General features: G+C 36.0%; 1 protein-coding gene across 2 annotated transcripts in view; it reads right to left on the reverse strand.

Moving 5' to 3' along the window:
- The window catches only part of LOC142345498 (uncharacterized), a 189,448-nt gene that overhangs the window by 46,010 nt on the left and 115,596 nt on the right, over positions 1-27,842 (reverse strand). For both annotated transcript variants that reach the window (XM_075397567.1, XM_075397568.1), the window contains exon 3: positions 12,148-12,236. In XM_075397567.1, the coding sequence (XP_075253682.1) occupies positions 12,148-12,236 (89 nt within the window). The remainder of the gene's footprint in view (positions 1-12,147; positions 12,237-27,842) is intronic.

Here is a 27,842-nt window from a genome sequence, read left to right on the forward strand (position 1 = left end):
AACAAAACAGACACACACAAAATTGAGGCAAAAATTATGGCCTTCACATAAATTCATTTTTTAGACAAGTTATTCCAAATCTGGGCAAAAATTTTTATTAGCGCAAAATAACAATCTAGATAGCCCTTTGTTTGTAGGTGTCAAAAAAAGCGGGAATTAGGGTACATCTCCTCAAAATTCAAATTCCAATGTTTGCAAACATGCAAACATTGAAATTTGGATTTTGAGCAGATGTACCCCATGGCCCGCCGTGTTTTTTTATCTCAAACAGTTACGATATTCCTAACCAAAAGCACAAGAAAAATTATTCAGGAAAACTGTTTTTGTCACCGGGTCACCTAACCAACCGACTTCGTCGCACTTAACATCTTACGACCCGAAAAACCAAAGTAAGAAGTATCGAAAACTTTTTTCATTAAAAATTTCATTTTTTTTCTGGACTTAATTAAACGTTCATTACTGTCATATAGCATTAGCAGACGCTAAATTGTAGGGAAAACTAGCACAACTAACACATAACTGCATAACTTATTGCCGAGCACGTTAGATTGACACTAGATATCCTCGGAAGAGCACCAGAACGCTTGTACGAAATCACCCCACCAACACAAGTTGAACGGAATTTTCTCCAATAATAAAACGCGCACGTAAAAAAGCTGTCTTAATTCATCTTTCACAACAGAGGATCCTTAGCTATACTCTACTCAGTGTCTGAGTTAAAAAAGAACATTGTTCTGAGTGAAATCAAAAACGGTCGCCAAGTTTTTTTCTTGGAGACAGATAAGAAACGTTTTTTTTCTCCGCAAAACAGACAAAACTGCTTTTGATATTCGACGAGCGCAGTATTTGATCACCCGAAATTGGAGCAAAACACATACGGCACAAACAAAACAGACACACACAAAATTGAGGCAAAAATTATGACCTTCACATAAATTCACTTTTTAGACAAGTTATTCCAAATCTGGGCAAAAATTTTTATTAGCGCAAAATAACGATCTAGATAGCTCTTTGTTTGTAGGTGTCAAAAAAAGGCGGGCATTAGGGTTTATCTCCTCAAAATCCAAATTCCAATGTTTGCAAACATGCAAACATTGAAATTTGGATTTTGAGCAGATATACCCCATGGCCCGCCGTGTTTTTTTTATCTCAAACAGTTACAATATTCCTATCCATAAGCACAAGAAAAATTATTCAGGGAAACTTTTTTTGTCACCGGGTCACCTAACCAACCGACTTCGTCGCACTTAACATCTTACGACCCGAAAAACCAAAGTAAGAAGTATCGAAATCTTTTTTCTTTAAAAATTTCATTTTTTTTCTGGACTTAATTAAACGTTCAATACTGTCATAAAGCATTAGCAGACGCTAAATTGTAGGGAAAACTAGCACAACTAACACACAACTGCATAACTTATTGCCGAGCACGTTAGAATGACACTAGGTTTCCTCGGAAGAGCACCAGAACGCTTGTACGAAATCACCCCACCAACACAAGTTGAACGGAATTTTCTCCATTAATAAAACGCGCACGTAAAAAAAGCTGCCTTAATTCATCTGTCACAACAGAGGGTCCTTCGCTATACTCTACTCAGTGTCTGAGTTAAAAAAGAACATTGTTCTGAGTGAAATCAAGAACGGTCGCCAAGTTTTTTTCTTGGAGACAGATAAGAAACGTTTTTTTTCTCCGCAAAACAGACAAAACTGCTTTTGATATTCGACGAGCGCAGTATTTGATCACCCAAAATTGGAGCACAACACATACGGCACAAACAAAACACACACACACAAAATTGAGGCAAAAATTATGGCCTTCACATAAATTCATTTTTTTAGACAAGTTATTCCAAATCTGGGCAAAAATTTTTATTAGCGCAAATTAACGATCTAGATAGCCCTTTGTTTGTAGGTGTCAAAAAAAGGCGGGCATTAGGGTACATCTCCTAAAAATCCAAATTCCAATGTTCGCAAACATGCAAACATTGAAATTTGGATTTTGAGCAGATGTACCCCATGGCCCGGCGTGTTTTTATATCTCAAACAGTTACAATATTCCTAACCAAAAGCACAAGAAAAATTATTCAGGGAAACTGTTTTTGTCACCGGGTCACCTAACCAACCGACTTCGTCGCACTTAACATCTTACGACCCGAAAAACCAAAGTAAGAAGTATCAAAAACTTTTTTCTTTAAAAATTTCATTTTTTTTCTGGACTTAATTAAACGTTCAATACTGTCATAAAGCATTAGCAGACGCTAAATTGTAGGGAAAACTAGCACAACTAACACACAACTGCATAACTTATTGCCGAGCACGTTAGAATGACACTAGGTTTCCTCGGAAGAGCACCAGAACGCTTGTACGAAATCACCCCACCAACACAAGTTGAACAAAAGAATTTCATTTCTCACAACAGAAGGTATCTAAACACGCGCTGCTATGTGCCTGGCCGACTCATTTTGCTCAAAAACAAAAAACACATTTACCTATTTATTTACTGAAAGATGGAATCAGTGAACAAATTCTGATCAAGGGTCTTCTGCGAATTAAACTGCGGCTTACGAAATTTTAGATATACACTGTGAGCAAGCCAAGTCTTCTCCGAAACAAATACTGCAGTTCCAGATCGAGCAATGTAGACACAAGAAGAAGTCGATGGAGAGTGGATTCCTCCCACAAGCACACTCACCGACAGGTGCAATTATTTGATCGGGAAGCCAGCTCGGCTTTTTGTCCGAAAGCAGCACATTCTTCCGTTTACGGAAACCAGAAAGCCAATCTTTCGATGCTTTGCCGTTTTCTTCCAACTTTCGGGCACGCTATTCCTTCCCTTTATGACATAAATGAGTTGCAACAACTTCTCCCGTGCCACCTTCCAAGAATTTACAATTTCTACCTCCTGTATTTTAGAAAAAAATTTGCATAGGTCTTTCTCCGTCTGCTCGTCGAGGATATGCATCCGTGACCTGTCACGCTTCTTTTTTAAGTTGTCGTACAACGTTTGTCTGGGTATGCCGATATGCTTTGCAACATCAGCAACAGGATAACCATCTCTGACTAACGACAGAGCAACCTCCATGTCCTTCTCAGAATACTTGCGCTTCACTTTCCTCACGTAATTTCGAGGCATTTACAAACAATCTAAAAAACGAATAACTCGCTTAAACTTTTTCACCTTTTTATGATGTGCTCCACCTCATAACAAATAAATTGAAAACAAACATTAATGACAAAACAATAGCGTAAACAGTGCAAGAACATATAAGAAAACTTCAATCTCTTTCAAACACAGAGCAAATCTCGGAAATTACAACAAGGTCCCCAATGGATCGAACAATACACGGAGCTAGTAGTTTTGTTATATCTATTTCAAAAATTTCGCTGGTTAAAGATTCTACAACAAAATGCCTTTCTGCCGTAGAGTTTAGTAGCTCCAAGCTCTCATCTAAATCAGAATCCATATCTATATTGTCGATGCTTGAAGCCTCGAGCTGTTGAAAACGTTCGCTGAGTAGTTCACGAAACGAATTGAACTCCTCGAAAAATTTTACATGTGCAACGCCGCAGCAATTTTCGATGTCAACATATATAGCCAAGAGTTGTCCAAAAGAAATGCATTTATCCTCGCGCTCAAACTTAACAATGTGCACGCAGGAACCATTCTCGAGGTAACGACATTTCGAATTGTGACAATAAAATTTATTCTCGAGAAAAGAAAAAGCGGAAGAGCTTCGGAAGATAGCAAGCTCGTCCCCAACGTTAACTGCAACTTCATGACTGTTCCTCAAAACAACAGAGCCAATTGCCATTACATTTGTATGGAAGTCTATTGCGCTTTCGACCACCAAGCCTATTGTGTCGTTTGATCGCTAATCGCGTGAAAACAGATGTGGAAGTAGTTTCACTGATTCGTCTTTTCAACTGAAAGTGAGCAGCTTCGAAAGCAATGCTGGAACTTGTTGAAAGAGGACCACACCGCTTAACTTGGTCAGCCAAGTGACTCAAGGAATGAGCGTTATATGTTTCGGACTTGTCACCGTAGAACCTCACTAGTTGCTTGCGGAAGGTAGCAAGAGACTTAGCGGCAACATCAATGTCTTTTTCAGTATCAGGATATAACAATAATCGAATAGAAGCGCTCAATAAAAAGAAATGCGTAAACATTTGATCAGAAAGGAGACCATAGAAAGAAATAAAGCCATACAGTAGAAAAAGTTTCAGCTCTGAGGCTTTCCACAACTTCACCGAATCAACGCCCCTTAACTGTCGATTGTAATCATTGCTAGGAAGCTTGCAATTCAGAAGACGCTTAGACGCTATTTCTTTGAGTATTTTGTTAAATCCTTTTTGGCACGCAATACTGTATAATGATCGCTTCACAACACCGAGGAGAACCTGATGCATGTAGTCAATGACAACATCCTCAGGAATTGACACTGACTGCTCGATACACGAGATACCCTTCAATCCAAATCTTGGGGCCTTTTGCGAAGGATTGAAGGATAGATCATTCTGACGTTCAGTATGAGTTCGAATATCTGATGGCGTCGGCTCATACTTATACAGCCAAGGTTTACCAGAAGGGTGACTGGCACCGGGTATATAGCAATTACTGCATCCGTACAAACCATTGAACTGAGTTTGATTTAAGAGTGGCGCTTTCATGATCGCATCAACTGCCACTAAACGGATGTTTACTAAAACGTTGTATGTATTTTTGCCAACAGTAAGCAGACGCCGTTTGTTGAATGAATTCACAAATCCGACCAAATTCTTGACCAAAGAAGTACAATCAGGCTTTTTATCACCTCCGAATAGTGAAACAAGAATTAAGTTCCTGTAAGAGAAACGTCGCTTCCGCGGCAAAATGAGCAGCATCAACAAGACAGGATAAAGGCTGAACCTCTTCGATTTCGCCGGCGAGACGCCGTCAGTGCTCATTACAAAGTGAAGCACTTCGCAATCGCTCTTTGTCTCTAATCTCACATCATTGTTTAGCTGCCAGTTTGGAGCCCTCAGTAAATCTAAATTCCGCCCAATCAAACCAACCAGCTGAGACTCAACGTTCAAATGGCAGATAACGCCACCGGGAACTTTTTCTTCCTCACAAGTGAAAGACGTGTTCTCAATTTGTTGAAGACAATAAAAAGTCGGTAAATTGTTTTTCATTGGCAAACACTTATCCATCAGTGAAATCAGAGACTTCGCAAAGCGGTCACTAATGGCAAATTCATCAGACAGGCTTAAAAAAGTATCGGTAAATTCTGACACAGACATTTTCGAATTATCACAAATGAGACTATCAGAGTCACTAAGAGTTTCGTCGGTCTGAGTTTCGGATTCGCTCAAACTGGAAGAGTCGATCATGTTATCTACTCTACCCAGTGCCCGCGGGGATGATGACTCTACCGGAAAACGATTTGCTAACACCGAACTTTCTGAAACTTGCTGAAACAAATCTGTATTCTCTGGTACCTGACTAAGAGAGGGTTGCTCAATAAAACCGCTGCAACTGCTTGATTCGCTTTTTTCCGACTCCGAATCTGATATCAAAGTTTTAGCCTTTTTGCTAAGGTAACGGCGCTTTCGAATGCGTCTTGAGTTATAACTACAATTTGACCTTTGTTTGAATTGACGTTTCGATTGAGAATAAGGCGTGCTCGAAACTGACGGAAACACAACGAGAGAAGACGCTGTTTCGTCAATTAACAATGAGGAGGTGGGAATTGCAACAACGGGCTTCACTCGTCCCGGTCTCGTCCACGAATTTGTGACTGGTTGGTGACCGTGTAGGGATGCGTGGGGACACTCGCAGAACATACGGTTTGGTCCGAAATACTCTCCGCCAGAATTGACAGTTATTTCTTCTCCCTTCTGAACACCTAGCGCAGCAGTCACTCGAATCTGTATCATTGTCTTGCTTTTATTTGGCACGCAGATGCAGTTTTCCTTGCAACTGGAGTTAATGAAGGAAGCTCCGCCTAACATAACACTGTCAAACGCTTCTAGAGGTAAAATCAAGGGCAAATTTACTGGCCAATTTCTCTAAAACCGTCGAACAAAAATAAACGCCCTTAGTACAGTTTGTAGCACTGCTTGAGATACGCATCATTTCAAAAAATGAGCCCGATCGGTACATTCTTCGAGGAGTTATAGCAATTATAAGGTACCGTACCAAATGACCAAAAAAGCGAGGTGACCGCCATTCAGAGCCAAAATTGACAATCTCATCTACATAAAATACCATATAAAATATATATGGGGAGACTCCCCACTAACTGGGGATTCTAAAACACTAACACTTGTTGGGTAAATCGCGTGTTTTGTAGTACCGAAATTTGGGTCACCCATAATAGCCCGAAAATTCGAACTATTTCAAATTTGAACATTAATAACTTTTTGATTAGGCCGATTTGGGAAACCAACCAAATACTGCAAGCAAGAGGGGTTCAGTGCTAACAAAATGAGACCACTCCCGTTTAATTTGGTCCAGTACTTTAGAAGATATTAACAAAACACTGTTCTGTACCCCAGTTTTTGGGCTAAAATCGAAGCCCAAGATCTCCGGAACCGACGTAAAACAACGTGAAACAGCGTTCCCGGCGTATTTGTGGGTGTAATTCTGGTCGACTTCCACGTTCTAGGTCACGGCAAACCTTCATGGTGAGATGGGAAAAAATTTCCCACCTCACCATGAAGGTTATGATGTTTTGTGTGTTTTGACATAAAACAACATCAACAAAAATTTGATGAAATCGTGAAAAAAGAAAAATTGTTGAATTAATGCCATTGTTTGATACAATTAGCTTTAGCAACCTAAATAGTGTCTAGAAAACACAAAACGCACGCCCAAAAACTTGTTCAATTGCAAACAACACCACTTCACTCATTCATTTGGTCAAATGACCTATTTTGACTACCAAGTATCAAGTTTCGCTAAAATAAACCTTCAAAACTAGTTAAAAAAAGATACAATCTGCTTATAGTGATACTCCCCATTAACTGAGCAATCTAAAACACTATAATTTGTAATCTTGAATCAAAAAAATTCAACATTATGTCACCGCCGAATTGGCCGAAATTGGCCGATAGTCGAGGTTCGGCGCCTAAAGAGCAAAAAATGACCCACTCAACTCCATAAAACCAGATAAAAATGTGTATGGAGATACTCCCCACTACAATACAAATCCAACAAACCAATACATGTAGGAATACTATGGTATTTTGAGGTACGCATATTTGGTGAACACCAATATCACCTGAAATGGTGACTTTTTTTTCAAATTTAGCAATCAATAACTTTTTTACCAGGCCCAATTAGGGTAATACAATATATGAAAAGCCAGACAATTACAATGTCAATACAATTAGACTATATTGGTAGAATTCTGCTAAGCACTTGACTACTTATCATTAAAACAACAAATTGTACCTCTATAAATCTAAATCTGCAAGACTTCAAAAAATGGAAGCTACTTGAGGACCGTATGTCGTTACCGCTTCTATATTACTGTAATCCAGTTTTCCAGTGATCTATTTTTTTTGGTAGAGTTCTTTGGGTGTTATTAGCAAATTGCTGAATTACACCCAACTTTTTCAGCTATTTTAAAAGCCCAAAATTGTCGAAAAACACGCTTGACGGCGTTTAATGGCACAACTGTCGTGTTTCTGGGGCTAATTCCAGTCTATCTTTGCGTTCCTGATTGACTCAAACCTTCATGATGAGGTGGGAAAAAAATTCGCACCTCGCCATGAAGGCTATGATGTTTTGTGTGTTTGACACAAAACAACAGTCTCCGAAATTTGCCGAAATCATGAAAAAAGTAAATTGTTGAATTAACAGCAATCACTGGTATAGTTTGTTTCATGGACTAGAATATTGTATGGAAATCGCAAATAGCACGCAGAAGATCCTTTTCATTTACTGAAACAGAACACAACACAATAAATAAAATTTGAAGATAGACATGTTATTCAGGAATCAACCTTAAATAACCGTTCGACAACAAATTTTCAGGACAAACGCATTACACTACATGCATCAACAGCTTGCATGCTCTGTGAGGAGCGGTTTAGTTGTTTCTGATCTATCTAGAAAAGAAAACAATCTTCTCCTTGTATATAAAGACGTTTCGGAAAGAGAAGTTGTGTTTCAAATAAAAAAAAATCGCTCATGGACGGGTACGTTTTTCTACGATGCCCATTGGAAAAGATAGAGACGTTTCCAAAAATTTTTGTGGAGATACTCATCACTGAATGGGGAAAAATTTGTTACTTTATCTGAAGCGTAGACTTGACAACTCTACTATATCACCTCCATCACGGACAAAATCGTGTAAGTCTGGAATTCGGGAATTGATTTATCATTCCTGAAAAATATTCTCCTCATCACAAATTGAGGAAATGTATAGATTGGAAGCCTGTCAATCAGAAATGAAAGGCATCTAGGTTGTTAGTTCAACTCGGGCTCCGTAGGTTACAACTCGGGCTTCGTATGTTGGTCAGACATGAACTCAATCATAATTATTTTTTTCAGCCTTAAAGCCTTTTTTTCGTTAACGTCAAACAAAAACTTTTTTCTCTGAGTTAAACTGGCACTGATAGGGCACCGTTATGACAAAAATAAGAGAAATCGAAATCTTGAGAAATCACGCAAAATCTCGTCAAGATCCTGTCAAGATCTTGGAAATGCTGCTGTGAGCTCGAAAAAAAAATGTTTTTTTTTTCTAAGTTTTGACTGTTATGCAGGGCAATCGAACCAAAATTTTGTCTTTCTGAAAATTTTTGGGATGTAAAAGAAGCATTTGTAAACAAAAGTAAAACTTGGAAAACCACGAAAGTTCCTGCCAAGATCCTGGAAACCCTCGTGTGGTTATTGAAGAATCCAAGATCTTGCGTGGACTTGGAAATGGTATCGTGGAAATCCAAGATCTTGCGTGGACTTGGCGTGGATGTCGTGGGTTCGAGCATTGGGTTACCCCAGAAAGTCAAAGGGTCCAAGATTAGGGTTCAAGTAGCTTTTTTGTGCGAAACCATATACGGTGCATAGTGTTGAATTTTTATGAAAACTGTAGGAGTGTTTACGAGATAATGTTTTCTGTCTATTGGTTTTTGTTACTAATTGAATCGACAATCTCATGCTTGGCCAGAAAACGTCAACGTTAACGGGTTTCCAGCTCAACTAATTAAAAAACATACTATCCTCTTTCTTCCGGCTGAGATCATTGGAAAAGTTGACACTCCCCAGTTTCCTACCAAGATTACCGGGAAAAAAAAAGTTCCCGGGTTTCCCACAAAGAAAACCGGTCAAAAATTAAATCCCGGGATTCCCACCAAGATTACCGAGAAATTATGGTATTCCCGGGTTTCCCGCCAAGATTACCGAGAAATTATAAGATTCCCGGGTTTCCCACCAAGATTGCCGAGAAATTATAAGATTCCCGGCTTTCCCGGCAGGGTTTCCGGGAATGGGATCACTGGGATTTGTAAACCTTCTGTAATAGTTTTAATTTATGAAAAATTTTTCGCCCCAAATCTTTCTCTGGGACATACATTATGAGGTGAAAATTGATGTACAATTGACCTGGGTTACCTTGGACACTTTGTATGGGCAAAGTTTATACAGTTTTTACTACTTCTTTGTCATTTTTAACTAATGAAACAAGTTTTTGTCACTAAATTTTTCTCTGAGACCTGTACATTAGTAAGAAAAAAAGAGCTACAATTGAAAGTCCAATATAGGCTTTCTATGCGCACAATTTATACATTTTCAAAATTTTCTCTGTTAATTTTGTTTTATAAAACAACTTGTACCTAGAAATTGCTTCTCGAGGCCTTGTACACTAAGAAAATTTATAATGTACAATTGACCTTTGAAGACTCATATATACTTCTTATGAGCAAACTTAATACAATTTTACATATTTCAGTGTTGGTTTTAATTTATCGACCAATTTATTCTCAAGAAATTTCTCTGGTATTCGTACATTAAGAGCAAAAAAATTGTAAACTACTGACCTTTGACGGTCTTATATATTCTATGTGTGATGCAGTCTTAACAAATGATAACCATTTGTTTGGATTGAAGCAATTGTTTGATTTAAATGTAAATCCTCTCTTTTCAAAACAGATAAAAATCCTTTGCTGATGATCAGGGGATGCTAAATTTTTAAAATCATTTTTGATATTCTAGTTACCTTGTTTGAAATTTTTATCTGTGGATGAGTTATAGGTAAAAAATAGAAATGACGGAGGGGCAATATAAATTAAAAAGTAGTTTTTTTGCTTCTTTACATCACTCCTCTTGCTGAGGGAGTCGTGATTCGCCCTAATGAAATACAAACAAGTTGCTATTACTCTGGTTGCCAGGTGTTCTCATTTTGTGCTTCCTTATTCCAATTGATTTTTGGGGGATTCTTAGGGCGTCCAGAAATTGAGCAAGAGATTTTATGTTATTCCGGATTTTTCTATTTCCCGTTATTTGTACAATACGACTTTTTCAGAGGGAGTCAGGAGGTTTCCTGCAATCAAAGTGACAAGATGTTGTTCACTGTTTTCTAAATGTTCTTCTTGACAACACTAGTTTTTTTCCTAGTAAAATTTTTTTTGAAAAAGGTGGTTCGATTACTTTTGGCTTCCTCAATAACTTTGTTTTAACTTCTTAGTATCAACTCAAACGATGAATTCTTCTCAAATAAAAAAACTGTCGATTTATCCTGAATTTTTTCCGTTTTAGAAGTTACTCTCAGCTTGCAATTGCCCTTCTCTACTCAACAGAAGTTTTGCATGTCTCAAACGACTGATCTTTGCTGGACATAATAACAATTAGTCAGTCGATAGAATTTTTTTAGAGTAATATCTTCTGGAGAGCTTTTCTAATTTGTTATTTTTTTGACGTAAACTCCATCGAAGAATCAGTTACCTGGTTTTATTGTGTTCAAAATTGTATTTGAGTACGAATTTTGCAGAAACGAAATACGTCTGAAAACTATAACTTGTTGCGTATTAAAGGAAGGGCGAAAATCTATTCACAGTCGGAGCGAGACAAGAATCAGTTTGAGTTTGAGCTTGTGTTCTTAAACTGCCTTTTGGTAATATTTACATTAGAAGGTAGAAAGGTTCAAATGTATGTTTGCAGGGTTTCACATGTAGTTTAAGATTTATCTTTTCACCTTTTGCGTGATAAATCTCTGAGCCTACATATGCAATACCAATATATAGCTTATTCAAATTAGACGTTCAGATTTCTGGTATAAGCGAAGGAATTAAACCAGTGTGCTTTAAAATTGCGTATGCAGGAGTTACGCCTGCATACGCAATATTAATGTGTAATTTATTCAAATTAGACGCCCAGATTTCTGGTACTCCGAAAAAGCGTTCTTGACAATTATATACTGGATTTAAAGCCCTCAGTCATTTGTCGTGTATAAAACAAAATTCTCCACAGTAAACATTTATCCCTTATATACTAAGGAGTCAAACTTGTCTTAAAATAATCAGTCATTTAAATAATCGGTCTTAAATAATCCTTTTAAAAGTTAAGCCCTGTAAATAATCAGGTAACAATATGGAATAATTGGGCAGCATCAGGCAAAATGTAGGGAATAATTGTCAACAAATTTTCATCCTCACGCATGATCCAACATATTTGGGTAAGAAGAGCCAAAAAGTGAATCAGGGTGTACACATTTCATACCACTTATATATCTGCACCATTCTGTCGAAAACATTTTTCAAAGTGCAAAAGTCGTTCACTGAACGTAGCTCATGATCAGAAAACTTCTCTCGCTCAAAAACGATCAGTTTACAATGCAGAGTTACTCACATTTGCTATTAGATGAAATTACCATCTGAGCGTGTAGTACTTCCGGTAGAAAAGAACCTCAATTCAAATAAAGACAATACTCTCCGAGTAAGACAGCGCCCCAATAAAACAATATTCAAATTCTTTGAATTGTAAAACAATGACTTGACGTTTTGTTATGTTTCTAGATCTGGACTAGGGCAAAAATCTACATCTCGTACGCGAGGGGTTAGTTAGAAATACAATAAATGAACATCCTTATAAGCGAACATCCTTATAAATGAACATCCTTAGAGTAATGTGTAAAAAAATGTTTGTAGTCAACTTATTTGATCTCTACTCACACGTTGGAGCTTTGGGGCTCATGTTCTGAAGGACTGTGGTCATTTTTTGCAGCTCATCATATGACGAGCGCTCATACAGGCGACCCTTCCTGAAATATTTCAAAAGGATGCAGGAAGAGAAAGCGTTCACAGTGCCTAAAAGGGCTACGAAGTGCTACGATCCACTCAAATAGACCGTTCTATAGACCATCGACTTCAACAGGTTAATAAATATTTCCACCGTTCCCATCGATGCCGTTCCCACAAAGATTTTAACAGAAAAAATTTTCAATATTCAGTAAAACCGCTATGTGCATTTCTAGAGACTTTCATTTATATTTAAACAAAACAAAATTTCTTCCTGGAGGCTGTTCAATTGTGAAATTTATATGAGAACAAAAACGTACCAAAGAGTTCATCTAAATGTCATCTAAAATCAAAGAAAGCTCTATCAATAATTAACTACTAATAAGTTTTTGTTGAGATTGTTTTTCAAAACCATCCTAAAACCGTTAATAAACGTTTCCAGCAGTCAGTAGATTCAAACTAGCTATTATTAGATGTCATAAATTAAAAGAAATAGTTAAAAGATTTTCTCCGTGTTTGGGTGAAATCAGCCAAAAAGTGGTCTCAATCTTAGGTGTATAGGTTTGTTACTACTGAGGGCATAATACCGTTAGTGGACAAATAACGGGGGAGAGGGTTATAACTTTGGATAAAAATTTGTTATTTTTTGATAATTTCGCAATTTTAGTCAATGAGGTTGTATAAGCAGTAATTTGTTCAATCACCTTTTGCTTCATGCCCAGTCGACACGTGTGGATAAGAGAGAAAGTTAGATCACGAAAAACGAAAAATTAAAGGCCGTCAAAGTCATCTGAGAAGTCAAAACAGTCAAGCAAAAATTTTGCAAAAAAGACCAGCACGTTTACAACAATTGCCTTCCCGTACCGAACTCCAAGTCGATATCAGTAAGGGGTAAGTCTAAAGCCAAGTCTTTTTCGTTTTCCAGCACTGGACAAGTCTTAAAACAAGTCTTGCAAGTCTGACAAGTCTTGGCCAAGACTTTTTTAACACTTGCAAGTTTATTCCCAAGTCAAAACCAACGTTTCAAAAAGTTTCGAAAATTTCGAATTCAAAAAAATTCCGCGATTTTTCCATCAATTATTAAGCACTTTCTCGGGGCCCTGAAAACTGATGCACAATGATGCCAACTGATTCCAACTTACGTTTTTTTGTCTATTTTTGACGTTTTTTGGCTATTTTTGACGTTTTTCGGCTATTTTTGACTTTTTTCGGCAATTTCTGACGTTTTTTGCCCGCCAAGACTTGGATTAAGACTTGCCAAGTCTTGGCCAAGACCTGGATTAAGACTTGCCAAGTCTTGCCCAAGACTTGTTTTAAGACTTGCCAAGTCTTGCCCAAGACTTGGATTAAGACTTGCCAATTCTCGGCCAAGACTTGGATAATGACTTGCCAAGTCTTGGCCAAGGCTTGGAATAAGACATGCAAAGTCTTAGCCAAGTCTGACAAGTCTTAAATGTGTTATGACCAAAGCTCTGAAATAGTAGTGATACCTTGATTTGGAATTACACTTGCCCCGTACGGATAATGACTTGGCTTTCGGTACGGGTCAAACTTTGTTCTAAAGCAATTGAAACGTAAAAAACTTTGGAAAGTTTTGCTTTTCTCAACCTTTAATCATTTATAAAATTAAACCTCTAAAAAGATAATTTAAAGAAGTTTGTGAACAATTTTGAATAAAAACCTTCTTGTGAATAATTATTTAACTGATTTGCAGATTAGAATAATCTAAGAGCTGCTTCAGAACTATTCCTAATAAGTTAATTTGTATCTATGTACTCTAATCGTCATCAACGGGACTCTTAACCAAATTAGGAAATCCACCTTTTTTTTCCACAAGGAAACGCTCGATAACAAATTTCTATTGGCTATATCTGAGGCTTATTACTCTTCTTAAATGGTTTGAGACACCAGAAAGTAAAATATTTTTACTGTTATATGAAAAGGTTAATCCGATTTTAATGATTTTTTCTTTTGACTTTTGGTAGTATACTGCCGTTAGTTGAGGTGAACTGCTAAAGATTGAGAATAGAAGATCAAAATAGATCAGGCAAAAACAAAACATAGCTGGCAGATTGGCGGAAAATAGCCGCCGTTGACCCGTTTGATGCACATGAAGATTGAAAAAGAAAAAGAAAAAAGAAAAAACTATTTGAACTAAGTTTTTTTTTCTGTTTTTTTTTTCAGTGTCAAAAGGTGTTATAATTTGGCGCGCAGTTCCAGTTAGATTCTAAAAATTTACTTAGTCAGCTTATATACTAAAGGCTAATAAGCTCAATGCCGATATCAGCTAGTAAGCTAAATTAGTAACTTTTATAGCTAATTTTCAATGACCGGGCTTTATCGCTTTATCCAGTCTCTTTTGATTTCGCTCTTTTGACTTCAACCGTATTCATTATATTGCGTATTTCAATGCATGACAAAATTTGAAATCCATTCAGTTGAAACAGTGTGAAGTAAGTCTGAAGTCAAACGTGAAAATCGTGATTTATGTAAAACGGAAAACGTGATGAAAAGATGAACCAATATTAAAAACTGGAGAGTGCCTCAATAATAGTCCTTTGAGAGGCTGATGGCGGCTATTAAGCACACAACACATACATACACAACACATTGAACACACAAATACGACACTTATTGCACACACATCACACATACACAACACAAACAAAAACAAAACACACACCTACACACAACAAATATCTTACGCACACACACAACACACAAACCAGACGCACTGCACACACATCAAACAGCAACATAAACACACAAGAAAAAAACGAAACACATAAAACCTACAGCAAAAACAACACACACACACACACACACACACACACAACACAGCACACACAAAACACATAAAACACGCACACGACACACACAACACACACAGCACACATAAGACACACAAAACACACACACAGCACATAAAACATATAGACACACGACTTAAACAACACATACACAATAAACACAAAACAAATGTCACACACAACGCACACCACACACACACATCAAAAACACACACAAACACACACACACACCACCCACCCACACTCACACTCACTCACTCAATTAGTCACAACACAAACACAGACAACGCGCACACAAACACAAATACACAATAACACCTAACATATAACGCTACAATATGAAACATTTATCCAAATAGAAGCCGACTACATAAATAAGCAGCCACCTACATGTATTAAGAATAGGTATAGCCGACTACATCCATTAAGATTAGGTGTAGCTCACTTCCCGCATTGAAATGAGGTTTAACCTTTTGCTTCAATGAATCTTGCCTCTAAGGCCTTGAGCAGTACGTTCTAGGAAAAACTATTTGAATAGCATCCGCTCTGAAAGAGTCGTCACAGTCTCTCTCTCTCTCTCAAGTTTTCCCATTCTTAATTTTTTAGCTTGTCAACCAAATTCATATAAACTCTGAAGGGCTAGAGCTAATCAGAGAGAATCTTTATTCATCTCTAGCACATCAAATTCTTACACTTAACAAAATCTGTCCGCAAGTAATAGTAGAGCTCCAACATACGCAGTTTAGCGTATTCAAGTACAATGAATTCAACGATTATAGGATTACGGTGTTCAATTGTTGAGTTCGGTAGCTTAATTGAGGATTTTTTTGAAAAATTGTTCAACCGGTCTCGGTATTTATGTTTCTAACCGTAATCTGATAAGCGTGTGTGCTGTTACGCAATAATTTCAACTCGTAACTCTGTTAGCAGTGCGCTTCTGTTGTCACCAAATAAACTCGAAAGAAACCACGCTAGAACGCGGATATTCATCTCCGGCTGTTTAGCGAAAAAAATTTTTTGGCGTGTTCTATGCAAATCGACAAATTTGTGTATATTTCAGACCAGAGCTAAGGTTAAGATTGATTAAGAGGGTAATAATTGCTCCCTTTGTGAGCTTGAAGTTGGAAAATAGTTTTCGTTGGGGTTTCAGTAAGTTATTTTCAAAAGCAATCTCTCATGTAATCCCGAACATCAGCTCGACTAAGGTTGACATTTCAAAAATTAGGAGATTTTAAGAAATTTTGTCCTTATGGAACCACCAGATCGCATTTTACAAATCCAAATTTTTTCTTCTTAAGTGATGCTTACCCAATTTTTGACATTTTTGTCTTCTTTAACACTTTTCCAGCATTAACGATCCCAGATTTCAACACAATTGTATACTTTACTTTGAAAGCAATCTTTTCTCGTATAATGGTCTCTCCTTTTCTATTTCTTTGTCTTTCGTTTTCCGAGAGACTCGATTTAGCTTCCTGACAGAAACAGAAAAAAATAACAGCTCATGGTTTCAAAAACAGTATTACAATGCGCGCTGAATCTATCTACGCTAAAACACTCAACCTTATTCTGATTGCCGGGTGTGTGGTAGTTCTCAATATTTCAAAATAAGACATGACCATGTTCTCAAAATTTGAGATTTGTTTGTTTGAGCCTCGAGCTCCGGAGAATCAGTTTCCAACTACCATCGTGTGTAAAGTCCAGAATGCATTTCTTGAAACATCGTAAATGGATATATCGGATAAACGTCAATACCCACGATAGAATTATAAAAGTTTTTCGAGATCCTTAATAATTTTAATACCGCTTTTTCGGTAAAACAATATGTGGATCCCACCGTTATATACTGATGTATCTTGTCATGTAAATTCTTGTCAGCTTCAACAGCTGGAAAAATTTCTGGCTCGTTGAATTGTGAGGACAAGTAGTAGCCGAATTCGGAAGTGTAAATCGGAGTTTTAACATATCGATTCCTTTTTTGTGATAAAAATCCAACAATTTCTGCAGTGAGTCTAGCGCTGGAACAACATCCTTGTAGTTTTGATCGTACCTATTGAACCACTTAAAGTCATTTGCTGTTACTCTTAGACAACTTTCAGACAACTGTAATTAACTGTAATTGTCAACTCCAGACAGAAGAAAAGCGTTTAACACCACTTTTTAGTGCTTCGTTTTGAGACATATCACTGTACAACAATAACTTGAAATTATTAAAGTCATTGTCCCATGAATTATGAAATCTCAATTTTTTGAATAAACGGTCATGAGGAGGATAAAAGGAGCTTGGTATCAAGCTTGTCCGGAGAATGAAACCAATCATAGTGAAAAATTGTTTAGTTTCCCTTGTCTATTTCGTATGTTTCGTAGGTTCTGAAGAAGGAGTCTAGTGATGTAGCTCTACTCAGGAAGTTGAATGTATCGAGAAATTGTACTTCGTCAAAATTAAAGGATGCAAACGGAATTGTTTTTCTAATAACAACATGGATGAGATAGGGTAGGAGAATGGACCTGAAGAGTTTTAAACCTTTGAAGATTTTCCACTTTTGAACCCAAATACAGATGAAGTGTTCACATAGCGCTCAAGGACTTAGTGTAAAAGTTGATTTTTCTGCATTTTGAGAAACTAATTAGAGTTGTCAACGTCTTCGTCTACCTCAATACAGTCATCTTTAAACTCAAGTGCTGGACTATTTTGGTATTTTTCTTTCTGTTTTGCAACAATTGCGTTAACTCGTAAGCTGATTATCGTGTCAATTAGAAAAACGTTGAGCATATTTCTGTTGTACTTTTGACAGCTAACTCTTCAAGTTTTACTGACAAAATTACATTCACAGCTTATAGATTTTTATCGTTTGAGAAGGCAGCATCGTCAAATAAATTTGAGGAAATAGAGATAGAGATTGGTTCTTTTTTGCCTTGAAAGTCGTTATCTTTTAGTTGTTTGGAGGGCACAAATGTCAAATCAAATTCAAATAGAGCCTCTTTTTGAACAATTTTCGATCACAGTCTCTAGAAGTTGTCAAGCTTCTCGAATATTGTCTCGAGCAATGTATTCACACCTTTTCGGTAAACATGCTACAAAATTTTGCACGTTTTCAGAGGATGGCAGATTTTTCCTATCTTGTTAGTAAAAGTATCGCAATTACGGCAACGGAATTGTGTGGTTGCAGTAACGCAATGAATAAATATTTTTCTCATGTAATTGGTTACCTCTCCTTGCAAATTCTCGGACAAGATATCCTTTCACATTATCAACATGGTTTAAAAAATATGTTATGTTTTTAGAAATTTTTAACAACCACGAACTGCTCAATTGTTACTATCCTTACTTTGGTTGTGGGATATTCAGATTCGAAGAGGAATGCACTGAATAATTTTTTGGCATGAGTCGCAAGCTCTGCTGGCCCATAAAACGGACAACTACAGCTCAAAATATGCAAAGATAATCTTTGTACTTCTCAACGTGACACATTAAACAAACACAAGACCATTCACATCTTATTGTCCGAGTATTTATTCGATAAGAACGGCATCGATGCATCCAATGGAATGTTCTTGAGGAGAGTGCAGAGTATCAGTACATTTGCAGCCAGAGAAAATCGCCAGTTTGTTTGCTACCGCTCGTGAGCACATATCCGCACCAAATCCATTATTTCAACCAGATCATGAACAGATACTAAAACTCCTTTGGAACAGAGTAGATGAGTTTTCTCAAAAATAGCGTTGGTCTTGAGAGCGTAGTAGTATCGATATTTGTCTTTGTCCGCTTCTTGTAAACTAAACCTAAGAACCAAGTTAATTTTGGCGTGTCAGTTTTTTGAAAAATTCTCTCAGTTACTAATTTATGCGATGGGGATTTAGCTTGGAAAACTTGAAAGTGAACAATCGATGTCTCCGTTTTCCCATCCCATTATCATCAAAGAAATTTTGGCAAGCACTAAGATAAATCCGTAGCTTCTCATTGTTCTTGTCAAGTTTATGTGATCATGTCAAGTTTCTTGAGACCTCTTTCAGATTTTCTTGTCGCGAATATTTGCTGCTTGAGAACAATTTTTGTTGTACTAAAATTAGCATATGAACGAACTCAGTTAATTTTCCATTAACTCGAATAGTTAGTGTTGAAATATAAGGTTTTGTTTGGGTCAAAGAATTGTCCAAAACAAACCAAATTTGGGATGGAATATCTTCGGTGTAGATAGAGTGTAGAACAATTTATGCCATTGCTTGCCTATGAAAAAAGTTAGGTTCTCATAAATTAATTTTCCATCAAATCAAATAGTTGGTTTTGAAATATAGTCTTTTTCATTGGGTCATAAGGTTGTCCATGGTGAACCAAACTGTGTATAGAGTATCACCTGTTTAGGTAGAATTTATGACCAAGGAATTTTTGATATAGCTTGCCAAGGAAAAAACTGAGGTTTTTTTACGGAAATTTGCAAATTTTGCGAATAACGAGTATTTCAAAATATGTCTTTTTATCGGCTGAAGAAGTTGCTCAAATTGATCTAAACTCGGTATATAGTTTCACTTGCGTAGTTTAGGTAGAGTAGAGTATATGACAAAATGAAATTTTGCTATAGCTTGCCTAAGAAAAAAGTTAGGTTCTCATAGGTTAATTTTCGATTAATTCGGATAACTAGTGTTAATATAAGATTTTCGATTGGGTCATAGAGTTGTCCAAATTGAACCGAACTGGGTACAGCGTATCACCTGTTTAGGTACAATTTAGCACGAAAGGAATTTTTGATATTGCTTGCCAAGGAAAAAGCTTAGGTTTTCATACGGAAATTCGCCTTTTCTGCGAATAACGGATATTTCAAAATATGTCTTTTTCATCGTGTGACAATTGTCCAAATTAAACTAAACTTGGTATGTAGTTTCAACTGTGTAGTTTAGGCAGAGTAGAGTGTATGAAAAAACAGTTTTGCTATAGCCTGCCTAAGAAAAAAATTAGGTTCTCATAAATTAATTTTCGATTATTTCGAATAGTTAGCTTTGAAATATAAGATTTTTGATTGGGTCTTAGAGTCTTCCAAATTGAACCAAAACGGGTATGGAGTATCCCTTGTGTAGGTCGAGTGTAGGACAAAAAGATTTTATGCTACAGCTTGCCTAAGAATAAAGCTATGTACTCATAGGTTAATTTCCGAATAATTCGAATAGTTATTTTTGAAATATAGTTTTATTGAGTAGTAGGCTAGTCCATATTAAGCCAAACTGGGAATAGAGTATTACCTGCTTGGGTACAGTTTAGGAGCAATGAAATTTTCGACATTGCTTGCCTAGGAAAAAACTTAGGTTTTATACGGAAAGTTGCGAATTTTGCGAATAACGAGTATTTCAAAATAGGTCTTGGCCATCGGGTCAAAAATTTGTTCAAATTGAACTAAACTTGGTATGTAGTATCCCTTCTGTAGTTTAGCTGGAGTCTAAGACAAAACGAAAATTTTGCTAAAGCTTGCCAAGGAAAAAAGTTAGTTTCCCTTGGGTTAATTTTCTGTCTAAATCAAACAAACAATTTTGTGGAAAATAGTTTTTTTTATTGGGTCAAAGAGTTGTCCAAATTGAAATAAACGGTGTATGTAGTATCCTCCGTGTAGGAAGAATTTAGGACAAAAGAATTTTTGGCTATAGATTGCCTAGGAAAAAAGTTAGGCTCTCACAGGTTAAATTCCGATTAATTCGAATAGATAAATTTGAAATATAGTATTTTCATTGGCTCACAGAGTTGTCCAAATCAAACTGAACTCGGAATGGAGTATCCTCTGTGTAGATAGAGGGTAGGACAAAAATAATTTATGCTATAGCTTGTCTATAAAAAAAGTAAGCTTCTCATAGATTAAATTTCCATCAAATCAAATAGTTAGTTTTGAAATATAGTGTTTTTGATAGGGTCATAGAGTTGCCCTAATTGAACCAAACTGGGTATGGAGTATCACCTGTTTGAGTAGAGTTTAGGACAGCAGAAATTTTTGCTATAGCTTGCCTAAGAAAAAACGCTAGGTCTTCACAGTTTAATTTCCGATTAATTCAAATAGTTAGTTTAAAAACATAGTCTTTTTGATTGGATCATAGGGTTGTCCAAATGGGACCAAACTGGGTTTGGAGTATCAACTGTTTTGGTTGAGTTTAGGACCAAAGAAATTGTTACTATAGCTTGCCTAGGAAAAAAAAACTTAGGTTTTCATAAGGGAAATTTGCAAAATTTGCGAATAACGAGTATTTCAAAATAGTTCTTTTTCATCGGTTCAAAAAATTGTTCAAATTGAGCTAAACTGGGTATGTAGTTTCACATGTGTAGTTTAGGTAGAGTACAGTGTAGGACAAAAAGAATTTTTGCTATAGTTTGCCTAAAAAAGTTAGGTTCTCTTAAGTTAATTTTCGATTAAGTCGAATAGATAGATTTGAAATAAAGTATTTTTGTTTGGGTCATAGAACTGTCCAAATCAAAACAAACCGGGTGTGCAGTATCCCTTGAGCAGGATGAGCTTAGGATAAACAGAATTTATGCTATTGCTTTACTAAGAAGAAAGTTATGTTCTCATAGGTTAATTTTTGATTAATTAGAATAGTCAGTTTTGAAATGTAGTGTTTCTGATTGGGTCATAAAGTTGTCCAAATTGAACCAAACGTGGCATTGAATATGACCTCTTTAGTTACAGTCTAGGAAAAAATGATTTTTTGCTATGGCTTGCCTATGAAAAAATAGATTCTCATAAGGTAATTTTCAATTATTCTAAATAGTTAGTTTTGAAATATAGTAGTTTTGATTGTTGAATAGAGTTGTCCAAATCGAATAAACTGGGTATGGAGTATCCCCCTGTGTAGGTAGAGTGTAGGACCAAAAAATTTTGCTATAGCTTGCCTAGGACAAAACTTAAGCTCTCCTAGGTTGATTTCTGATTTATTTGGGTAGTTAAATTCGAAATATAGTATTTTGGTTGGGCTCATAGAATTGATAGAAAATAAGTGTAAAAGAAAATGTAATAAAAAAAATCTAACGGTGTAATAATAAGTTTTGAGATGCAATATTTTTGGTTGGGCCACAGAGTTGTCCAAATGGAACCAAACTCGGTATGGTGTATGCCATGTGTAGGTAGAGTCTAGGAAAAAACAAATTCTTTGCTTGCCTAGGAAAAAGTTGGGTTTGCATAGGTTAATTTCTGATTAATCCAATTTGTATTTAATTTTGATTTAGTATTTCAGAGGTCCTTGTCTTGTTTTTAATCTGTTTTCTTTTGGAGAGAGTGTTCTGAGCCAGGTTTTTTTACCTAGTGGTCTGTTCAATTCTCCCATAGATATTTTTTGGAACTCCCGCACTGCCGGTGCCAAGACCGGTATAAAAAAGGAGGAGGGGGAAGAAAAATATCATTTTGTTTAATCTAAAAAAGTTGTTTTTCCGGCTATACGTTAGCTATTTTTTGAAGAGACCGTTTAGAGCCAGGTCATTTTAATTAGGTTTTTTTCAAATAATTCTAATAATTGGTTTCGAATTATTGTCTCTTTTTATTGGCCATAGAGTAGTCCAAATTGAACACAATGGGGTGTGGAGTATCACCTGTTTAGGTAGAGTGTAGGACGAGAGAAATATTTGCAATAGGTTGCCTTGGAAAAAAAGTTAACTCTCATAGGCTAAATTTCGATATAGGCCAATTCGTATAGATAATTTAGAGACATAAGGTTTTTGATTGGCTTATAGAGTTTTCGATATCAAACCAAAACGGGGATGGAGAATCCCCGTGTGTAGGTCGAGTGTAGGACAAAAAGATTTTATGCTATAGCTTGCCTAAGAAAAAAGTTAGGTCCTCATAGGTTAATTTCCGACTAATTCGAACAGTTAATTTTGAAATAAAGTCGTTTTGATTGGGCCATAGAGTTGTCCATATTGAACCAAACCGGGTATGGAGCAGCACCTCATTAGGTTTAGTTTAGGACCAAGGAATTTTTGATATAGCTTGCCTAGGAAAAACATAGGTTTTTAAACGGAAATTTGCGTTTTTTGCGAATGACGAGTATTTTAAAATGGTCCTGTAATTGGATCAAAAAGTTGTTCAAATTGAACTAAACTCGGTATGTAGTATCCCCTGTTTAGGTAAAGTGTAGGACAAAGAGATATTTTGCTGTAGTTTGCCTACGAAAAAAGTTAAGCTCTCATAGGTTGGTTTCTGAATAATTCGAATAGTTAACTTTGAAGTACAATTTTTTTGACTGTCAAAGAGTTTTCCAAATCAAACCAAACTTGTGATGGAGTACATCTTTGTTAGTAGAGTGCAGGACAAAAAGTATTTTTGTTATAGCTTGCCCAGGAAAAAATAGGGGCTCATTGGTTAATTTTCGATTAATTCGAACAGTTAGTTTTGGAATATAAGATTTTTGATTGGGTCATTGAGTTGTCCAATTTAAACCAAACTGGGTATGGGGTATTAATTGTTTAGGTAACGTTTAGTACAAAACGAATATTTGCTATCGCTTGCCTAGGAAAAATGTTATGTTGTCTTTGGTTAATTTTCGATTAATTCGAATAGTTAATTTTGAAAAACAGTATTTTTTGATGGGGTCATAGAGATATCCATATTGATCTAATCTGAGTATGGAGTATCCTCTTTTTAACTAGAGTGTAGGACGAAAGGATTTTTTTTCCATAGCTTGCCTAGGTAAAAATTTAGGTTTTCAATACGGAATTTTGGAAATTTTGCAAATAATGAATTTTAAAATTAGGTCTTTTCATCGGGTGAAGAAGTTGTCCAAATGAAACCAAACTCGGGATGGAGTATCCACCGTATAGGTAGAGTGTATGATGAAATAAATTTCTGCTATAGCTTGCCTAGGAAAAAAGTTAACCTCTCATAGGTTAATTTCCGATTAATTTGAAGAGTTTGTTTTGAAATATAGTATTTTTGAGTGGGCCATAGAGTTGTCCAAATTAAACCATGATGGGTATGGAGTATACTCGGTTTAGGTAGAGTGTAGGACGAAAGAAATTTCCTCTATAGCTTTCCTAGGAAAAAGATATGTTTTCACACACAATTTTGCAAGTTTTGCGAATAACGAGTATTTCAAAATAGGTCTTTTTCATCGGGTCAAGAAGTTCTTCAAATTGAAGCAAACTGAGTACGTAGTTCCCCTGTGTAATGTAGTTAGATTGTAGGACAAAACGAAATTTTGCTAAAACTTGCCCAGGCAAACATGTTAGGTTCTCATAGGTTAATTTTCGTTTAAATCGAACAAATAATTTTGAAAGTATTTTTGATTGGATCATAGAATTGTCCAAATCAAACCAAACTGGGCATGTAGTATCCCCTGTGTAGGAAGAGTTTAGGACAAAAGGAATTTTTGCTATAGCTTGCTTAGGAAAAATAGATTCTCATAGGGTATTTTCCGATTATTCTAAATACTTAAGTCGATTATTCTAAATACTTCTTCAAATTGAATCAGACTGGGTATGGAGTATCCCCCCTGTGCAGGTAGAGTGTAGGACTAAAAATATTTTTATATAGCTTGCGTAGGACAAAAGTTAAGTTCTCCTAGGTCAATTTCCTATTAATTCGGGTAGTTAAATTCGAAATATAGTATTTTGGTTTGGGTCATAGAGTTGATAGAAAAAGAGTGTAAAAGAGTGTAATAATAAGATTTAATGGTGTAATTAAAAGCGTGTAATAATAAGTTTTAATGGTGCAATCAAAAGAGTGTAAAAATAAATTTTGAGATACAGTATTTTTGATTGGACCACAGAGTTGGCCAAATCGAGCCGAACTCGGTGTGGAGTATCCCATGTGTAGGTAGAGTCTAGTCTAAAACAATATTTTTGCTATAGCTTGCCTAGAAAAAAGATAGGTTTGCATAGGTTAATTTCTGATTAATCCAATTTATATTTAATTTTGATATAGTAATTCAGAGGTCTTTGTTTTGTTTTTAATCTGTTCTTTTTTGGAGAGAGTGTTTTGAGCCAGGTTTTTTGCCTAGTGGTCTGTTCAATTCTCATATAGATATTTTTTGGAACTCCCGCACTGCCGGTGCCAAGACTGGTATAAAAAGGAGGAGGGTGAAAGATAATATGCCATACTGCTTAATCTAAAAAAGTAGCTTTTTAATTTAACTTTGAGAGATTTTTCTGACAATACGTTAGCTATATATTGAAGAGACCGTTTGGAGCCAGGTTTTAAAAACCTATTCTGCTCTGCTCAATTCTCCTAAAACTTTTTCGTAACTCCACCACTGCCTATCCCAAGTCCGGAATGAAAGAAGGAGGAGGGTAACACAACCAAAAGATACTGGAAAGATCTCAAAAAGTTGATTAAAAATTCTCTTAGAGACGTTTTCCGACATTTTATTTATATTTGTTGAAACAGAGCTTCAGTACACCTGTATTATTTAGAAAGTAACGGAGAAAGAGTGTAAAGAGTGTAAAACTAATTTTTTAGTGCCTCGCTTATTAAGGGTGCAGTTCCGTTTTAAAGTGTAATTTACGGGTAATTTATATTTTGATTACACCATTAAAACTTATTGTTTCACTCTTTTGATTACACTATTAAAACTTTTTATTACACTCTTTTGATTACACCATTAAAAGTTATTGATACATTTTTTTCATTACACCGTTAACACTTATTATTCAATTCTTTTTCTACACTTTTTCTAAGTTACAATTGTGTAATGAGAGGAATGTAACAATAACTTTTAATGGTGTAATCAAAAGAGTGTAACAAAAAGTTTATCCTCTTTTACGCTCTTTACGCTATTTTAACCGCTATTTTTGGGCAAAATCCTCGCCCGGGGTGTGTTGTATGTGTGGGTTTTGGTTATGTGTGTGTGTGTGTGCGTGTGTGTGTGTGCGCGCGTGTGTGTGTATGCATGTGTGTGTATGTATCTGTGTGTATGTTTGTATGTTTGTGTATGTGTGTATGTGTGTTTAATTGTTTGTGTGGGTGTGAGTAGTAGTAAAAATGCCTGTTTTTTAACGGGGGGGCTGTCCCCCCGTGACAATACCGGCATGGTCTTTTTTAGGTTTCTTTTTCGAAATCTTGTAAAATTTTTCGAAAATTTTGTTTTTATTGGTATTGCATTTTCGTTACGATTCAAATTCTTCTTACAGCGTGTTGATTCCATTTAGAGTGTTTTCCTTGTCCACAACGGAAACAAAGTTATGACTGAAAAATTTTCTTTTCAAGATAATAGTGACTTTTACCAAGAAATTTTGTGCTCTAGCAAACGAATTGTTGTTGCTTCAGTGAAAACATACGAAACAACGGAAACATATTATAGTCTACGACTCTTCAAAAAAGATTCCGAGGAATTTGGTTTTAACCAAAGAATAACTCTTTCAGCTGCTGAATTCGATCTTCTCGGTTAGAAAAAAACGATTCAAGATCTATCATCTTGAGGAACTGCAAAGAAAAATAAACAGAGACAAAAATATGGTTGTGAAAGTGATCTCGAAGAAAAACCTCAGTGCAAAGGTGGAAGATAAAAAAAATCACGACAAAAATTTACAAATAAAGCAAGTGAAAGTGACAAAGAAGTTTAATTATCAAAATGGTGGAGGCAATGGTTTGCCAGTTCGCCAAACAATATCGTTACTTTATATGTCAAAGTGAGTCTATATTTTTCCATACAGTAACAAAGAACTTTGCCGACAGCTTGCATATGAATGAAAAGCTTTGTAAAGTACCTGGATTTAATTATGTTATTGCCTCCAACGATCAACTTCCTGATTCTTTTAAGTCTACAGCATCCAAACCATTCACTATGCCTTGTCTTTTCACCTGTTTCAAACTACTTATTAAAACTAACTTAACAAATACAATTTTTTGTGAAGAAATAATGAACAAAATTGACGAAGCGGTGAACTAAAACCAGAAACAGCAACTGAACTTTGCAAACTCTAAGAGAAAACTACCTAACGTTGGTTGTGTTTTTACCAAAAGTGTTCAAACTCCAACTGACTTTTTTCCTACTTGTACGGTTGATAGATTCTATAGTATTTAATATTTTGATGTGTACGGTGAGCTTTCCAAAAAACTTGGTATGTTAAATAGTGGCTATGGCTGTTTGCATGTTGACAATAGTTTGATATTGATAAATTTTAATATGGAATCAAAATCTTCTAATTAATAATTGTGTTCTTTGTTGTCTTCGAAGAAAGAGTTGAGCAACAAAAACGTAAATTGAAAACGTTAGAGTATATGATTAGCAAAGCGTAGCAAATCATTGTCGTTCATATTCAACAGTAAAGGATATTCGTAACCAAACATCACATGCGCAATATAAATACAAAAAGGCCACAGAGTTTTTAGTTTTGATTTTGAACTGGCTTTAGTTTGAGTACTTGAGTTATTTCATTGTAAATCTGTACCAGACGGGTATACACTATTTGGTAGTTTTTGTATCGGGATTGCAGGCGGGTCAGCCAAATAAACTTTGTTTTCGTGAAACAAAATAACCATCCAATGACTGCCTTCAGATTGCGCTGGTGAAGCATTAACTATAACTGATCTTTCTGGTCAGCTTTGGGAAATTGTCAGCTGCAAAAAATATGCAAAAAATTGTCCGCTGCTCCGTAAAAACAATATTTCAAATGAATACATTTTCCCAACAAATCGCGTATTTCATCACTATCCATCGGTGGGGTAGGTAATAATTGAACTTTTTGTCACCTTTTGTTCCGAATTAACATAAAACGTTGAGCTACTTCCGCCCGGAAATAAAATTTCTACGTTGGCTGCCAATGCTCCGTCCAATGTAAGTTGAACCAAAATTGAGCAATTTGTAAATTCTGGATGAATGAAATCATGAGAAAGTTAAATCAAAAGCTAGAATAAAGTG

This window comes from Convolutriloba macropyga, chromosome 9 (genome assembly GCF_964194025.1).
Source record: "Convolutriloba macropyga chromosome 9, txConMacr16.3, whole genome shotgun sequence".
NCBI classification, from domain to species: domain Eukaryota; kingdom Metazoa; phylum Xenacoelomorpha; order Acoela; family Convolutidae; genus Convolutriloba; species Convolutriloba macropyga.